Source organism: Talpa europaea, assembly GCF_964194135.1.
Source record: "Talpa europaea genome assembly, chromosome: 4".
In the NCBI taxonomy this organism is placed as follows: Eukaryota; Metazoa; Chordata; class Mammalia; order Eulipotyphla; family Talpidae; genus Talpa; species Talpa europaea.
Genome location: NC_140070.1, coordinates 56,931,209 through 56,947,361, shown reverse-complemented (window position 1 = coordinate 56,947,361; position 16,153 = coordinate 56,931,209). Strand labels below are relative to the sequence as shown.

At 36.0% G+C, this 16,153-nt stretch overlaps 1 protein-coding gene across 2 annotated transcripts in view; it reads left to right on the top strand.

Annotated features, from left to right (window-relative positions):
• Window positions 1-16,153, top strand: part of PLOD2 (procollagen-lysine,2-oxoglutarate 5-dioxygenase 2) — a gene marked incomplete at both ends in the record, with an annotated part of 112,596 nt that overhangs the window by 56,394 nt on the left and 40,049 nt on the right. For both annotated transcript variants that reach the window (XM_084231278.1, XM_084231277.1), the window contains 2 exons: window positions 4,501-4,664; window positions 14,760-14,872. In XM_084231278.1, the coding sequence (XP_084087404.1) occupies window positions 4,501-4,664; window positions 14,760-14,872 (277 nt within the window). The remainder of the gene's footprint in view (window positions 1-4,500; window positions 4,665-14,759; window positions 14,873-16,153) is intronic.

Here is a 16,153-nt window from a genome sequence, read left to right as displayed (position 1 = left end):
GCCCAGGACCTGATGGATTTACAAATGAATTCTACCAAACATTCAGAGACGAATTAGTGCCTATCCTTCACAAACTCTTCCAAAAAATTGAGAAGGAAGGGACAATACCAAACACGTTTTATGAAGCCAACATTACACTAATACCAAAACCGAACAAGGACAACATAAAAAAGGAAAACTACAGGCCAATCTCCCTAATGAACACTGATGCAAAAATCCTCAATAAAATTTTAGCTATCAGAATCCAACAATGTATCCATAAGATAATTCACCACGACCAAGTTTGATTTATTCCAGGGGCACAAGAATGGTTTAACATCCGAAAATCAATCAACGTTATCCAACACATCAACAAAAAGAAATATAAAAACCATATGATAATATCAATAGATGCTGAGAAAGCTTTCGACAAAGTGCAACACCCATTCATGATAAAAGCCCTTGAAATTCTTGGGATACAAGGAACATACCTCAACATCATAAAGGCCATCTATGACAAGCCAACAGCCAGTATCATTCTCAATGGTGAAAAGCTGAAAGCAAATTTCATTAAGATCTGGAACAAGACAAGGATGTCCACTCTCACCACTGCTTTTCAATATAATACTGGAAGTCCTAGCCAGAGCAATAAGACAAGAGAAAGACATCCAAGGAATCCAAATAGGAAAAGAAGTCAAACTATCACTATTTGCAGATGATATGATAATATACATAGAGAACCCCAAAATCTCCACAGAAAAACTAATTCAACTCATCAATCAATTCAGTAAAGTGGCAGGATACAAAATCAACATGCAAAAGTCAGTAGCCTTCCTATACACAAACAATAAATCTGAAGAAGAAGAAATCAAAAAAACCATCCCTTTTATTATCGAAACAAAAAAAATCAAATATTTGGGAATAAATCTAACAAAAGAGGTAAAGGACCTATAGAAAGAAAACTATAAAACACTGTTAAAAGAAATAGAAGAAGACACAAAGAAATGGAAAAACATCCCCTGCTCATGGATTGGAAGAATAAACATTATTAAAATGGCCATCCTACCAAAAGCAATATACAGATTCAATGCTATTCCAATCAAAATCTTAATGGCATTCTTCAAAGAAATAGAACAATTATTGATGAAATTCATATGCAATCACCAAAAACCCCAAATAGCCAAAGCTCTACTGAAAAAAAAAGAAGGAAATGGAGGCATCACACTCCCAGAGTTCAAACTATACTACAAAGCCATAATCATCAAAACTGCATGGTATTGGAACAAGAACAGACATACAGACCAATGGAATCGAATAGAAAATCCAGAAATAAACCCACAGATTTATGGTCAACTAATCTTTGACAAAGGAGCAAAGACTATGCATTGGAGCAAAGAAAGTTTGTTCAATAAATGGTGCTGGGAAAACTGGGTCGCTACATGCAAAAGAATGAAGCTTGACCACTACCTCACACCATACACAAAAATCAACTCAAAATGGATTAAAGAACTAGACATAAGACCTGAAACCATAAAATACATAGAAGGAAATATAGGCGAAACACTACGGGATTTGCACATCAAAGACATCTTTACAGACACATCACCCAAAGCACTGATAGTGAAGACAAAGATAAACAGCTGGGACTACATCAAATTAAAGAGCTTCTGCACAGCAAAAGAGACAATAACAAAAACAAAGAGAAACCCCACCAACTGGGAGAACATTTTTGCACCCAACACTAATGATAAAGGACTGATCACAAAAATCTGCAAAGAGCTGATGAGACTCAGCAACAACAAAGAAAATAATCCAGTCAAAAAATGGGCAGAAGAGCTAAAAAGCAACTTCTCTGAAGAGGAAATGCAAATGGCCAACAGACATATGAAAAAATGTTCAACATCACTTGTAATCAGGGAAATGCAAATCAAAACTACCATGAGATATCATCTCACACCAGTGAGAATGGCACATACTAAAAAAACTAGCAACAACAAATGCTGGCGAAGGTGTGGAGAAAAAGGAACTTTTCTGCACTGTTGGTGGGAGTGCAAACTGGTCCAACCACTATGGAGAGTTGTGTGGAGATTTCTGGACCTACTAAACATAGAGCTTCCATATGATCCAGCAATTCCACTCCTAGGTATTTACCCAAAGGACACAGAAACATCAATTCCAAAGAGCACCTGCACCCCTATGTTTATAGCAGCACTGTTTACAATAGCTAAGCTTTGGAAACAGCCCAAATGCCCAAAAATAGATGACTGGATCAAGAAGATGTGGTACATATATACCATGGAATATTACTCAGCATTCAAAAAAGATAAACACATGCAATTTGCAGCAACATGGATGGCGCTGGAAGGGATCATGCTCAGCGAAATAAGCCAAAAAGAAAAAGAAAAATACCGGATGGTCTCACTCATAGCAGGAATCTAGAGAACTTAAATAAGGGACCAGGAAAATGAATAACTATAAGAAAGTAAAAATCAAAATCAACAGAAAACTATGAACCAGAGACACTTTTTGGGGGGTGGGGGGCGGGAGGGGAAGGATTGGGGTCAGAATGGGGCATTTGCAATTGTATGGGGGAATATAAAAATAAAATTTATTATTTAAAAAAATAAAATAAAATTTATCTTAAAACATGTTTATATGGCTAAAAATAAAATTATTTTAAATGACAGCTTGGTACAAACTGAAAAGTGCGTTTTCCTTTCACCTCTTGCTTTTTCTTCATTCCTTTTTCTCTAGTAACAATAATAGTAATTTTTGTATTTTGAGTGCTTATAATGTGCCATGGATTGTTCCCAGTTTTTAATTTTTTAAAAAACTTGATGAGATAAGCACTACATCACACATGTAAAAAAACTGAAGCATGAAGAGTTTTAGTAACTAACTTGTCTAAGGCTCCTCAGATAGCAAGTGGCATAATTAGGATTAGAAACCCATCTTGCAGACTTCAAACTGTAGGCCCTGAGTCACTTTATGTTGTCATGCTATTAACCATTTCTTGCCTGTTGATCCTGGAAGAAAGAAGAAACTATGTATCAAAATGTGTGTGTATTTGAATTTTAAAGTTCTTTTATTCCATTGAAATAAAAATAAAATATAAATCCTGTAGAAAATTTTAAATGCAAAGGAAATATTCTATTTATCTGATCACAACTATATTTACTATTTTTTTTTTAGAAAATTAGGTATAATTACTAAATTTATTTACACATTACCAACATTTTAATCCTTGTGTACAGGTCAAGCACTCTTGACTTGTAAAGTTTGATTCATCATAAAGAGGGAAAAACAAGGGGATGCAGAGGGGAGGCTGCTTTCTTTGTAAAGCACGTTACCTGGAGATTATAGCACCAAACCAGGTCCACTCACACTTCACTGGACATGTGCCGTATTTGGCTTCCCAGATATCTTTAGCAGGGTGGCCAGGTGCTCAGTTAATGTGATGAAGGGGATGCCGCTGCTAAAATAAAAGGCATTCTGATGTATGTGGGGGCCAGTTACCATCTCTGCCACAAACATAAGCTTAAATTATTGCTCATGTAATTTTTAAAATGTTCTTTGAGTTTTTACTGTCATAAAGATGAGCAATAGTCTTTTGTTTTTATAAAATAATTCAAATGTAGGAAGTTATTAAATGTTGCCTGATGCATTCCTGCAATCTAGAGTGTTAAAAAGCTCCTTGAGACTCAGTGTGACAGGGAATGACCTCTATTCACTGCATCTGGTTTTTTGGCTATTAGACTGACCTGATTTTCATTTCGAGTACTAGTAATTTCTTCCTACTATTTGCCACTGAGGATACTAAATCATGGAATTGTTCTCTTTGGCTTTGAGGTACAGTGTTGTAAGTGATACAAAAGAATTTGTGGTTGGAGAAAGAATAGAGAACTTAATGCTGAGTAGAAACACACTAGCTAGTGGCTTTTATACTATGTGTCAATTTATAGTATCATCCCCCCCCCCTTTCAAATTTACTGTGCTTTAACGAGATATGCTTCCTTATACTTTTAGGATTTCAGCCTAAATGGTAATTCGTATATGAATTCATATTGATAAGATTTAGTAGTTGAGCACATTTTGTCAAAGTTAATGAATTCTTCAGAAATTAAAATGGATAGGTACAATTTAAATTGAAATACTAGGGAGTTACAATGGCTACTCCTGCCAATGACTGTGTCTTCATTGCACGTTATTTAGCAATTTACTGAATTTCTAACAATTCATTAATGTTTTAGAATTTTGAGGAATAGTGGTTATTGAAAAGCATAATAATGCTAATACAAAAAAATCTTTTATATGGACTTCATTTGCCCATGTACTATAAACATGCATAATCTCATATAAGACATATAATTTGAGAGAAAAAAAATTGATGTGCCCTGTAAATACTTGGTAAAAATATTGTATTGATTTCTAAACTCTGATATTTATTAGGAGCTTTTTCTTGTTTTATGCACCTAAATTCAGATTGTACTTTGAAACTCATCTTTTTCCTTGATGAAACAGCTTTGATGTCATATTTGCTGGTGGTCCAGAAGAAGTTCTAAAAAAGTTCCAGAAGGCAAACCACAAAGTAGTCTTTGCAGCAGATGGAATCCTATGGCCAGATAAAAGACTTGCAGACAAGTATCCCATTGTGCACATTGGGAAACGCTATCTGAATTCAGGAGGTGAGTAAGATACTGACAGAAAAGTTAATGCCAGTAATAATGAATTATAAATATTGATGAAACAACCTATTTGCATATTTTATATAACATGAAATTTACAATGACCCATATTTTATTACTACTGTAGAAAAATGTTTAAAGTCCATAGTGCATTTCTAGTTGGAAAACATTTTCCCATATATTATATCTTCTGAGGCTTCTAACAGCATTAGGCAGTATAATTGTTGTCATTTTCACTTTGTAATTGATAAAACCAGTGTTCTCCATTTATTTTAATTATTTTCATTTTAATTTGGGGGTTACATTTCTGCTCTTCCATATGTGCACATGTTCCACTCACCCTCTATTAAACCATACATGCCAGTACCCCATATACCTCTCTCCTTCTCCCTTCTGTTCTCTCTGGTAAGCATCAATTTTTTTTTTTCATTGAGTTAAAGATTTATTCCTACCGTATTTTGCCTGTATATATTTTTGGTTATCTATATTCCACAGATAACCATCTGATATCTTTCGTTTTTTGACTTACTTCAAAATTATCACCTCAAGATCCAGCCATTTTGTTCCAAATGCCACTATTTCATCTTTTTTCACCGTGGGGAAGTATCCCATTGAGTATGTATTCCACGTTTCTCTAGCCAGCCATCTGTCAAAGGGCACTTATGTTGGTTCCATGACTTGAAGATTGTGGACATTGCTGGTATGCACATCAGCTAGATAAATATTTTCATATTAGAGGTTTCATATTATTTGGATAAGTATCTGATGAAGGTATTTATGGATCATATAGAATTTCCATCAATTTTTTAAGAAATTTCCATACTGTTTTCCACAGGGGCTGTACTAACTTGCATGGCCAACAGTAGTGGAAAAGAGCTCCTTTCTTATTTAATTATGTATTAATTCTCTAATTCCTTTGCCCATTTTTTTTAATTGGGTTGTTTTTGTTTTTGTTGTTGTTGTTGTATTGGATAAGGACTTTAGTTTCTTGTCAGATGTGTGATGTGCAAATATTTTTTTTCCCATTCTGTGGATTGCCTTTTGTATTTGTGATGGTTTTTATTTGAGGAAGAAAAGCCTTTTTAGGTGCCATTTCTGCGGACACTGAACTGGGCTACAGCCCGCGTCCTGCTGAGGGCTTTGGAACTGAGACCCGGGGCACGAAATTCGGGGCATGGGATCCCCACGACAGTGGTGCACAAGGCAGACACAGCACCCCAAAGCCGTTGAGGCTTTCCCCACCACTCCTACTCTGTTCCCCTGCCCCACAGGGTAAAAATAACAGCTCCCCAAGGAAACTAGGAGAGCTCTCTGGCGCCACCTAGTGACCAGAAAAAAATCACCAGCACCCCATAGAATAGGGAACTTTCTTCAGTAAAGACTGCTTGAAAACCGCAAAAGGCTCCCAGAGGAGTCAGATGTGAGCTGGGAAGTTTGCCCAAGTCAGGCCCCTTCTGACCAGAGTCCGAGCCCAGAGGGGGATCGGACACCCACGGCCGGGCTGATCCAGCGTGCGGGAAAGTGTGCCTGTCTCAAAATGCCATTTTAGAATAGGGACCTTTCTTTGATAAAGACTGCTTGAAACCAGCAGAAGGGTCCCGGAGGAACCAGAGGTGAGCTGGGAAGTTTGCCCATGCCAGGCCCCTTCAGGCCAGCAGTCCAAACCCAAAGCGGGAGCGGGCACCCATGGCTGGGGCAGACCGTGCATGTGGAAGAATGTGCCTGTCTCCAAAGCGCCATTTAGAACAGGGACCTTTCTTCAGTGAAGACTGCTTGAATTTGGCAGAAGGCTCCCCGTGGAGCCAGAGGGAAAAGGTTCCCTGCACATTCAGAGGTGAACTGAAGGCCCCCACAAGCCCGGTCCCACCTGGCAGGAAGTCTGAGCCCAGAGGAGGATGCAAGGATTTGGAACCTAGAGTGCAATCCAGCTGCTCCACCTCCAGGGAAGTCTTTGGGACTTCAAGACGCACCTTTGTAACTAAACACAGAAGGAGGAGAGATTCTGTGACAGTGACCATTAACATACTCAAAGTACCACTGCCTCACTAGACTTTTGGCATAACAGTTTTTGACTCGTTTGGATTGCCAGTTTCTGAAACTCCCGAAAGAACACACCAAAAAGATGTCAGCAAGTACCAGCGGCACAGTGTGCCAAGGAATAAGGCAAATTAGAAGACAGGCAGCAGGGAAAAGAAAAACTACAGGCAAGGTAGCAACGCCTCAGAAAAAAGACACACCACAAAAAGAAAACCACCCACCAACTTGTAACTACGGTGACTTGGAAGAACTTCTGAGCCTTCCAAAAAAAGAATTTAAAATTGCCGTGATGAAAAAACTGATGGAAGTCATTAAGGAAAACAGTGCTTAAGAGAAAGACATACAAGCAATCCAAATAGGAAAAGAAGAAGCCAAACTATCACTATTTGAGATGATATGATAATACCCATAGAGAATCCGAAAAACTCCACAGAAAAACTTATTCAACTAATCGATCAGTTCAATAAAGTGGCAGGGTATAAAATCAATGCGCAAAAGTCAGTAGCCTTCCTATACACAAACAATAAATCTGAAGAAGAAGAAATAAAAAAAAAGGGCCTTGAATTATTGAAACAAAAAAAAACAAACAAATACTTGGGAATAAATCTAACAGAAGAGGTAAAGGACCTATACAAAGAAAACTATAAAACACTGTTAAAAGAAATAGAAGAAGACACAAAGAAATGGAAAGACATCCCCTGCCATTAAAATGGCCATCCTACCAAAAGCAATATACAGATTCAGTGCTATTCCAATAAAAATTTTAATGTCATTCTTCAAAGAAATAGAACAATTATTGATGAAATTCATATGCAATCACCAAAAATCCTGAATAGCCAAAGTGCTCCTGAAAAAAAAAAAGAAGAGAATGGAGGCATCACACTCCCAGACTTCAAACTATACTACAAAGCCATAATCATCAAAACTGCATGGTGTTGGAACAAGAACAGACTCACAGACCAGTGGAATCAAATAGAAAATCCAGAAATAAACCCACAGATTTATGGTCAACTAATCTTTGACAAAGGAGCAAAGAATATGCATTGGATCAAAGAAAGTTTGTTCAATAAATGGTGCTGGGAAAACTGGGTCGCTCCATGCAAAAGAATGAAGCTTGACTACTACCTAATGCCATGCACAAAAACGAACTCAAAATGGATTAAAGAACTAGACATAAGACCTGAAACCATAAAATACATAGAAGGAAATATAGGTGAAACACTAAATGATATGCACATCAAAGACATCCTTACAGACACATCACCCAAAGCAGTGATGGTGAAGGCAAAGATAAACAGCTGGGACTACATCAAATTAAAGAGCTTCTGTGCAGCAAAAGAGACAATAACAAAAACAAAGAGAAACCCCACCAACTGGGAGAATATTTTTGCACACAACACTAATGATAAAGGACTGATCACAAAAATCTGCAAAGAGCTGAGACTCAACAACAACAAAGAAAATAATCCAGTCAAAAAATGGGCAGAAGAGCTAAAAAGAAACTTCTCTGAAGAGGAAATGCAAATGGCCAACAGGCATATGAAAAAATGTTCAACATCACTTGTAATCAGGGAAATACAAATCAAAACTACAATGAGATACCATCTTACACCAGTGAGAATGGCATATATTAAAAAAAAAAAACTAGCAACAACAAATGTTGGTGAGGTTGTGGAGAAAAAGCAACTTTCCTGCACTGTTGTTAGGAGTGCAAACTGGTCCAACCACTATGGAGAGCTGTTTGGAGATTTCTGGACCTACTAAACATTGAGCTTCCATATGATCCAGCAATTCCACTCCTAGGTATTTACCCAAAGGACACAGAAACATCAATTCCAAAGAGCACCTGCACCTCTATGTTTATAGCAGCACAATTTACATTAGCTAAGCTTTGGAAACAACACAAATGTCCAAAAATAGATGACTGGATGAAGAAGAGGTGGTACATATACACCATGGAATGTTACTCAGCAATCAAAAAAGATAAACACATGCAATTTGCAGCAACATGGATGGAGCTGGAGGGGATCATGCTCAGTGAAATAAGCCAGAAAGAAAAAGAAAAATACTGGATGGTCTCACTCATAGCAGGAATCTAGAAAACTTAAATAAGGGACCAGGAAAAAGAATAACTATAAGAAAGAAAATATCAAAATCAGCAAACAAATATGAACCAGAGACACTCTATGGGGGTTGAGGGGTGGGGAAAGGAGGGCTTGGGACCAAAATAAGGGGGTTGTAATTGTATTGGGATTATAAAAAATAAAGTTTAAATAAAATGTGAAAAAAAGCCTTTTTAGTTCGATGTAGTCCCACTGTTTACTTTAACTTTTGCTTCCTTTATCATTGGGGTTGACTTGCCAAATACATCTTAATGGTGTATCTCTGAAATGTACCCTCTGTATTTTCTTTCATTATTTTATTGTTTTGATTCTTTTATCCAGATCTTCAATCCATTTTGAATTAATTTTTGTGTATGGAGTTAAGTATGTATCTTGTTTCCTTCTTTGGCATGTGGCTTTCCCTGTTTCTGAGCACCATTTATTAAAGAGATTATTCTTTCTCCATTATATAGGGAGATTAATTGACAAAGGAAGTCCTTTATCAAAGATTAATTATCCATATTTGTGTGGTGTTATCTGTGAGCTTTCCATCCAATTCCATTGGTCTGTTTCCTGTTTTTGTTTTGGTATCAAACTGTTTTGACTGCTGTTGTTGTGTAATATAGTTTGAAGCCAGGAAGTATGATGCCTCCATTTTTCTTTTCTTTTGATATTTCTTTAGCTATTCTGGGCCTTTTGTGGTTCTTTATATATTTTACAATTGTTCTATTTTCTTGAAAATGCCATTGATATTTTGATAGGTATTGCACTGAATCTGTATGTTGCTTCAGGTGTTATTGCCATGTTAATTATGTTAATTCTTCCAATCCATGAGCTCACATTATCTTTCCATCTCTTTATGTCTTATATATCCTTTAACCGAGTTTTATAGTTTTCAATATGCAGACTCTTCTCCTCTTTCATTAAGTTAATTTTGAGATATTTCATTCTTTTTGATACGATTGTAAATTGGATTGTATTCCTTATTTCCCTTTCTTCTGATGCATTACTTGCTTATAGAAATGCAATCAATCTTTTTGTATTGATTTTGTATTTTACCACTTTATTGTATTCATTTATTATTTCTATTAGTTTGTTGGTAGAGTCTTGGTTTCCCTAACTGTATTAACTTTCATATGCAAATATTGGCAGTATCCTTTCTTTTCCAATTTGGATTCCTTTTATGTCTTTTTCTTGCTTAGTTGCTTTGTCTAGGACTTCCAAAATTATGCTGAATAATAATGGTGATGGTTGACATCTTGTTTTGTTCCTGATATTAGTGGTAATGCTTTCAGCTCTTCACCATTGAGTATGATGTTGACTGTGGGTTTGCCATAGCTTTTTTTTATAAAGAATAGATAACTTCTTCTTTAATCTTGTTGAATATTTTTGGGTATCTGTTGAGATGATTTTTTTTTATATTTCATTTTTTTGACCTGATGAATGACATTAATTTATTTGGGTATGTTGACCCAGCCTTGCATCTCTTGGATGAAGCCGACTTGAATATGGAGGATAATTCTCTTGATATGTTACTGTTTTTGGTTTGGTAGAATTTTGTTGAGGATCTTTGCATCTATGTCCATCACATATATTAGTCTGTAACTTTCTTTTTTTTTGTACCATCTTTGTTTGGTTTCATGATCAGGGTAATGTTTGTCTCATAGAATATATTAGGGAGTTAGATATTCTTTCAAGATTTGGGAGAATTCAATGGAGGGGCCATATGGTCCTGGACATTTGTTCTTAGGAAACTTTGTATTACTCTCTGTTTCAAAAATTTTAATTGGACTGGTTAAGCTGTCTGTTTCATCCTGATTCAATCCTAGAAGACTGTATGAGCCTAAACATTTGTCTGTTTCTTCTAGGTTGTCCAGTTTGTTTGCATAGAAACTTTTGTAACGGATTATTAGGTTTCTAAGGTTTTCTGTAATATCTATTGGAAATTCACTGTTTTGATCATCAGGCTCAAACTGTGAGACTAAGTTGTGCCTGGCAGTGAAGCGGCACTGCACCAGGTATAGCGGTCAGCATGTGCCATCTTGTAGTTATTACACCAAGAACTGTTGTTGCCACCTTATCCCTACCTCTGCTACTGCTTCTGCAGCACTGTGATATCCATATACCATCTCTTTTATTTCTGTAGCCTGGTGTCTCTTTCATCTCTTCTGGGAGGAGTGTGGAGAGGGAGCTTTTGGTGCCCAGATGGATCATAGCATTCCCAATTTCCAAGATCTGTGCCTGCAGAATTCCCATTCCCCTAAATTGGGTCTCTGCTTACATGCATGTCAGCATAGTTTCTCCATTGAATTTCACAATATGCTGGGTTGCCTTGTTGTGGCTCAGGTGGTCTATCCCAGCCTGTTCTCCTGGCTGGGGTAGCTACTATCTTTGTTACTTTCTCCCACCCCTTCCCCTTTGCTGCCACCAGCCTTATTTGGGGAAGTCCTTATTCTTTGGGAAAGTCCTGAGACTCTATGACTGACAGAATGTCTGACTCTTCCTAATTATTGTTCTTTATAGGAAAGAGAGTGATTCCAGCAGACTCCCTATTCTGCCATCTTGTAGGTAGTGTCTGTTCTCCAAATTTAAGTGTCACCTAAAGACAGTCAGTTGTTAAAGAAAAAGAGTGTGGATTAAGTTGTTCTTATTTTAGTTTCACTGAGAATTTTCTGGCTCTAAGATAATGAGTTTAGCAAATTCACTTACTTTGGAATTTTATTCTTAGTTTGTAATTATGTAGCTTTAAGAATAGATATAACTGAACTTTACTGATATTTTTAATATATTGATGAAAGTGAATGATTTATCTTGAAATCGCTAGTCAAAAATGTCTGGCATTGAGTATATGGGTACACTTAAAGTCCAGCATTAACTCTTATAGCAAGGATTAAAGGAATACAAAATCATATTTACCCTTTCCTCCCAATAGAAATAAAATTTGATTTAGAACTTTATTATCTCTTTGACTTTCCTTAGATTAAGATTAATGTAAAGATAGCGGGCATGATATAAATACAAGTCAGGTGACATCGCAACCACATAGGTAAGAGAGATTTTGGGGATGCTTGGTATTTTCATAAGTCATATTACTCAGGCTTGTTTAAATAAGTGCTGCTTGTGGTCTCATGATACCTTTATTTCAGTAAACTTAGCCACTTGTAACAATGAAACCTTTAATAAGCAATTTACTTTCTCTGAGCTGTCCTCATTACAACTTTGTTGCACTGCACATTATTTTATCATAGTTGTACTTTGGAGCTTTGTCAGTCGATTTAAATATTCATCTCTGAAAGCTCAAATTCCAATTTGCACTGCCTAGTTTTACCTGTCCTTTTTTTAAATTTTTTTTAAATATATATTTTGAAAGATTTATTTATTTATTTATACAAGCACTGGGTACAGTCAGAAGCTTGGGAGGGTGAGAGAATTCACCAGGATCAGAGCGGAGAGCAGAGCAGGCAGACTGACGAAGTACACTGCTGAGGGGAGCAGCGGGCAGCAGGAGAGGTCTGTGCACCATGTGGGACCCTCACCCAGTGGCCGGTAATTGAACCAGCGCTGTAGAGGCTGTGGGCAGCTTCGCAACCCAGTGCTCAACCACTGCGCCACTGGGGAGGCCCTACCTGTCCTTTTCTATCTCAGAACACCTATAGGTTATGGTTTTGGAGATCTCTAACATTTTATTATCTCCTGATATATCTACTTTATTTTACCTTCATATTCATCTTTGAATTTTACTTTTATATTCAACTCAGAACTTAGGTCTTATCATATTGGTTACTCTAGCCTCATTCCCTTAACAATCTTTCCTTCCTAGACTTATAGTCTGTTAAAGCCTGAGATTTGAATGGCTTACCCTCTCAACTCTCACTCTGGATTTTTTACCAGAGCATTTGGACTATAGATTAGTGTCTCTCCAAACTGTTAGGACCTCAGTAATAAATCATTTAATCTATCCTCAGGACTAGAAAGTTTAAAATCTATTTAGATATGGAACTCTGGGATTTAAAATAATATTTATATTAATTTTTGCAAATATGCCAAACATAGTAAAATATATGAATATTTAGATAGTGATATGTGTACTCAGGAATCCAAATATCAGACATATGTACAGTACTGTGGAAAAAGGTGTTTTATAAATGGGGAAGGGATCATATAAGAACATAAAAACATCACCCTTACTATATTTCTGTCATCAAAGTTATTAAAAAAATGTTAGAAATTCTGGATAGGTTTATTTCAAGTTTATATAACATTTTATCATGAAGAGCAAACAAACATGTTATAAGGAAAAATTAGGAAATTGGAAACCATTGGCTTAAAATAATATGCAAATATAAGTGAAAATATAAATCATATAAAATATATTAATGTATTGAACATAGATACCTGTGAATAATATACAGCGGTGTAACCAATGTTGTCTCAATTAAAAAAAAAAAAGTAAAAAAAAAAAAATAGGGCCTCTCTGGTGGCACAAGGGGTTAAGACTCAACGTATGAAGCTGTCCGCAGCAGCTGCAGCATGAGTTTGATCTCCAGACAGGGAGCAATGCACATGATGTAACAAACCTCTCCTGACTCACCCGCTGCCTGCCCTAAGCAGTATATTTCCATTGATCTGCCTGTTCTGTTCCCCACTCTGTCTCTGGTGAATTCTGTCACCCCCACACCTCTGTCCTGTACCCCTGTTCTTGTATGTATAAATAAATAAATCTTTAAAAAAATTCCACATTTAAAAATTAAAAAAATGAGAATCAAGGAATAAAGTTATCTTTAAAAGAAGTTACTATTGCAATTTAAGTGATGTGTAAATTAAATATAATGTATGTCTATATCACATGCAATGAAAATAGACATAATTCCTTTCATTTTTGGATTGTTTATAATTCATAAAATGGATAAGGAAATAACTTTTGAAAAACAATGATACAAAAGTTTGGTTTATAAAATGTTACATGCCACTCATTGAATATGTATTTCATCACAAAACATTGGTCATAGGGATTTAAAAAAAAATTTTTGGCGATTCAACTTTTTTTTTAATTTGGAAAGAATAATAAAAAATGAGCAACCAGTGTTTGGTCTAGCCATGTTTTCATTTTGTCTTGTTTTTTCTAAAGAAATATCTCTGTAACTATTTCTTTTTATTCTTTTATTTCTGTTAGGAAATTTTATGTTTGAAGGTAAAATTGAGGCTTTTTTAATTCACAAGAATAAAATTGGTTCAATGAAATTAACAAGTTGGCTACATTTATGAAATTTGGAGGAAGATTTAAACGAGGGAAAAATGATCCCGTTGTCTGTGTCTTTTATAGACAACTGTGTTGGCAAATTTAATGAGTATGCTCTAAGACTAAGGGGAACAATCCAACTTTAGACTTCCTTACCCCAGACTATGACAAACAGAACCTAGCCAGAAAATGGTTTAATAGGCATGGTAATGACTAGCTCAAGGAAAGGAAAAATTCCCAAAGTGTTCTAGATATAAAATTTCTTTGGGATGTTTTCTGTCAGTGACAAATCCGACATTCCTTTGATTACGTAAATGTCTCTGGCACTCTCATACATCTCTGTAGTAGATCTTTTTTAAAAAAACTATGACTCCTGCAAAGGATCCAAGAAGAACATGGTTTCAGAGAACATTCTACTGCTTTAATAATTCTCTTTCTGTAGGAACCTTGGAAAATATTAGTTCTCCTACTTGTAGAAATTGATTTTGGGCATGTGTTTATTCAAAAAGAGTCTTTGATTTACAATCAGTAGCAAAACTTACTCTGTTATAGTTTTTGTATAAAAGGCCCATAATAACTCACTTTTTTTCCGTGGTGTGAAATTCCAAATTAAGGATTAGATATAAGGGCTTTATAACTCTGTGTAGTCAGTGCAATTAACATATAGGAGTTTTGGTCTTGAATACTAAAATCTTTCTTCTTTCTCTTATAATACAGGGTTTATTGGTTATGCTCCATATATCAACCGTATAGTCCAACAGTGGAATCTCCAGGATAATGATGATGATCAGCTATTTTACACTAAAATTTACATTGATCCACTGAAGAGGGTATGTAATAGTTCCCATTTTTGATGTACCATTCTTGTTCAAGATGGTTTCTTGCACTCCATCCACTGTGTCCTTATTCTAGGCATTTATAGGCAGAAGAGTAAGGAAGGAGCCCTCAGTTGTGTCAACTCTTTTTAATTAGTTTCTCTACAAGTCTCTCAAAACACTATCTCATACTTTCTTTTGAGTAGAACCTTGTAATGTGGCCACACATAATGTGCAAAGAAATATTGTCTTTTATTTTAAAATTTGAGTTCTGTTTTTTTTACAGGAAACATGTTTGGGACAATAACAGTTCAAAGACCCTAGATTGAATATTCCTGAAATTGATTTAAGAGAACTTTGGCAAAAATGAGACTGAATGTATATAATTTGATAATATTTTAAATATATTAACCTAATAGTTTCATGTTTCATAATTTACTATATGGCAGATACAGCTCTAAAATTTATTGGATTATGTATTTATGGTGCTGTCTTTAGGAAACAAGGTTTTTTAAATTATGATTTACAATGAGTTTGCAGCTAAAGTTGTTTCTCTTTCTTACATAAATATACTTGAATCATATGAATATTTTCATTAGATACCTAGTATTGAAGAATCTTCATTCCTAAAATGTTTATTTTTCTTCATCTCCATGTTTTACTTTCTCTTTTGTGTGTTTGACATGGCAAGCATGAGGATGTGGTCTCTCCTCCGGGACCAGAAACTATTCTTGGCCTGAGCATTAGCCCACGTTGCTCGATGCTGGTCTTTTCTTAGTGAAATTCAACTGTGGAAGTACTCTGAGTCTTATTTAGCTGTCTTTGCTTTGGGATGCTTCCTTTGTAAGCTCACTGCTGGCTTTGCAATATATTTAGTTATATAAGTGCTGTTTAAATTTCTCTCTGCACATAAGATTTTATCTGGTTAGCACGTGTCTTACACTGTTTGTCCAGACATAACAAAATATCATAGATTAAGGGGCTTAAACAACAGAAATTTATTTCTCAGAGATCTGGAAGCTAAGGTCAGGGTGCCAACTGTCTTTCTGGCCTATAGACAGCAGCCCCCTGCTGTCTTCTCACCTGGGTTTGGGGAAGCAGAGCATGGAGATGACAGCAAAAGTAGGGGAGGAGAGGGAGAGAGGAGAGAGCAAACAAATGAACTCCCTGGTGTTGCTTCTTACAAGGATACTCATCCCATCATGAGGGTCTGGACTCTAACTACCATAATTTAACCTAATTACTGTCCAAAGGTTCCATCTCTAAATACTATCCTATTCATGTTGAGAGTTTCAA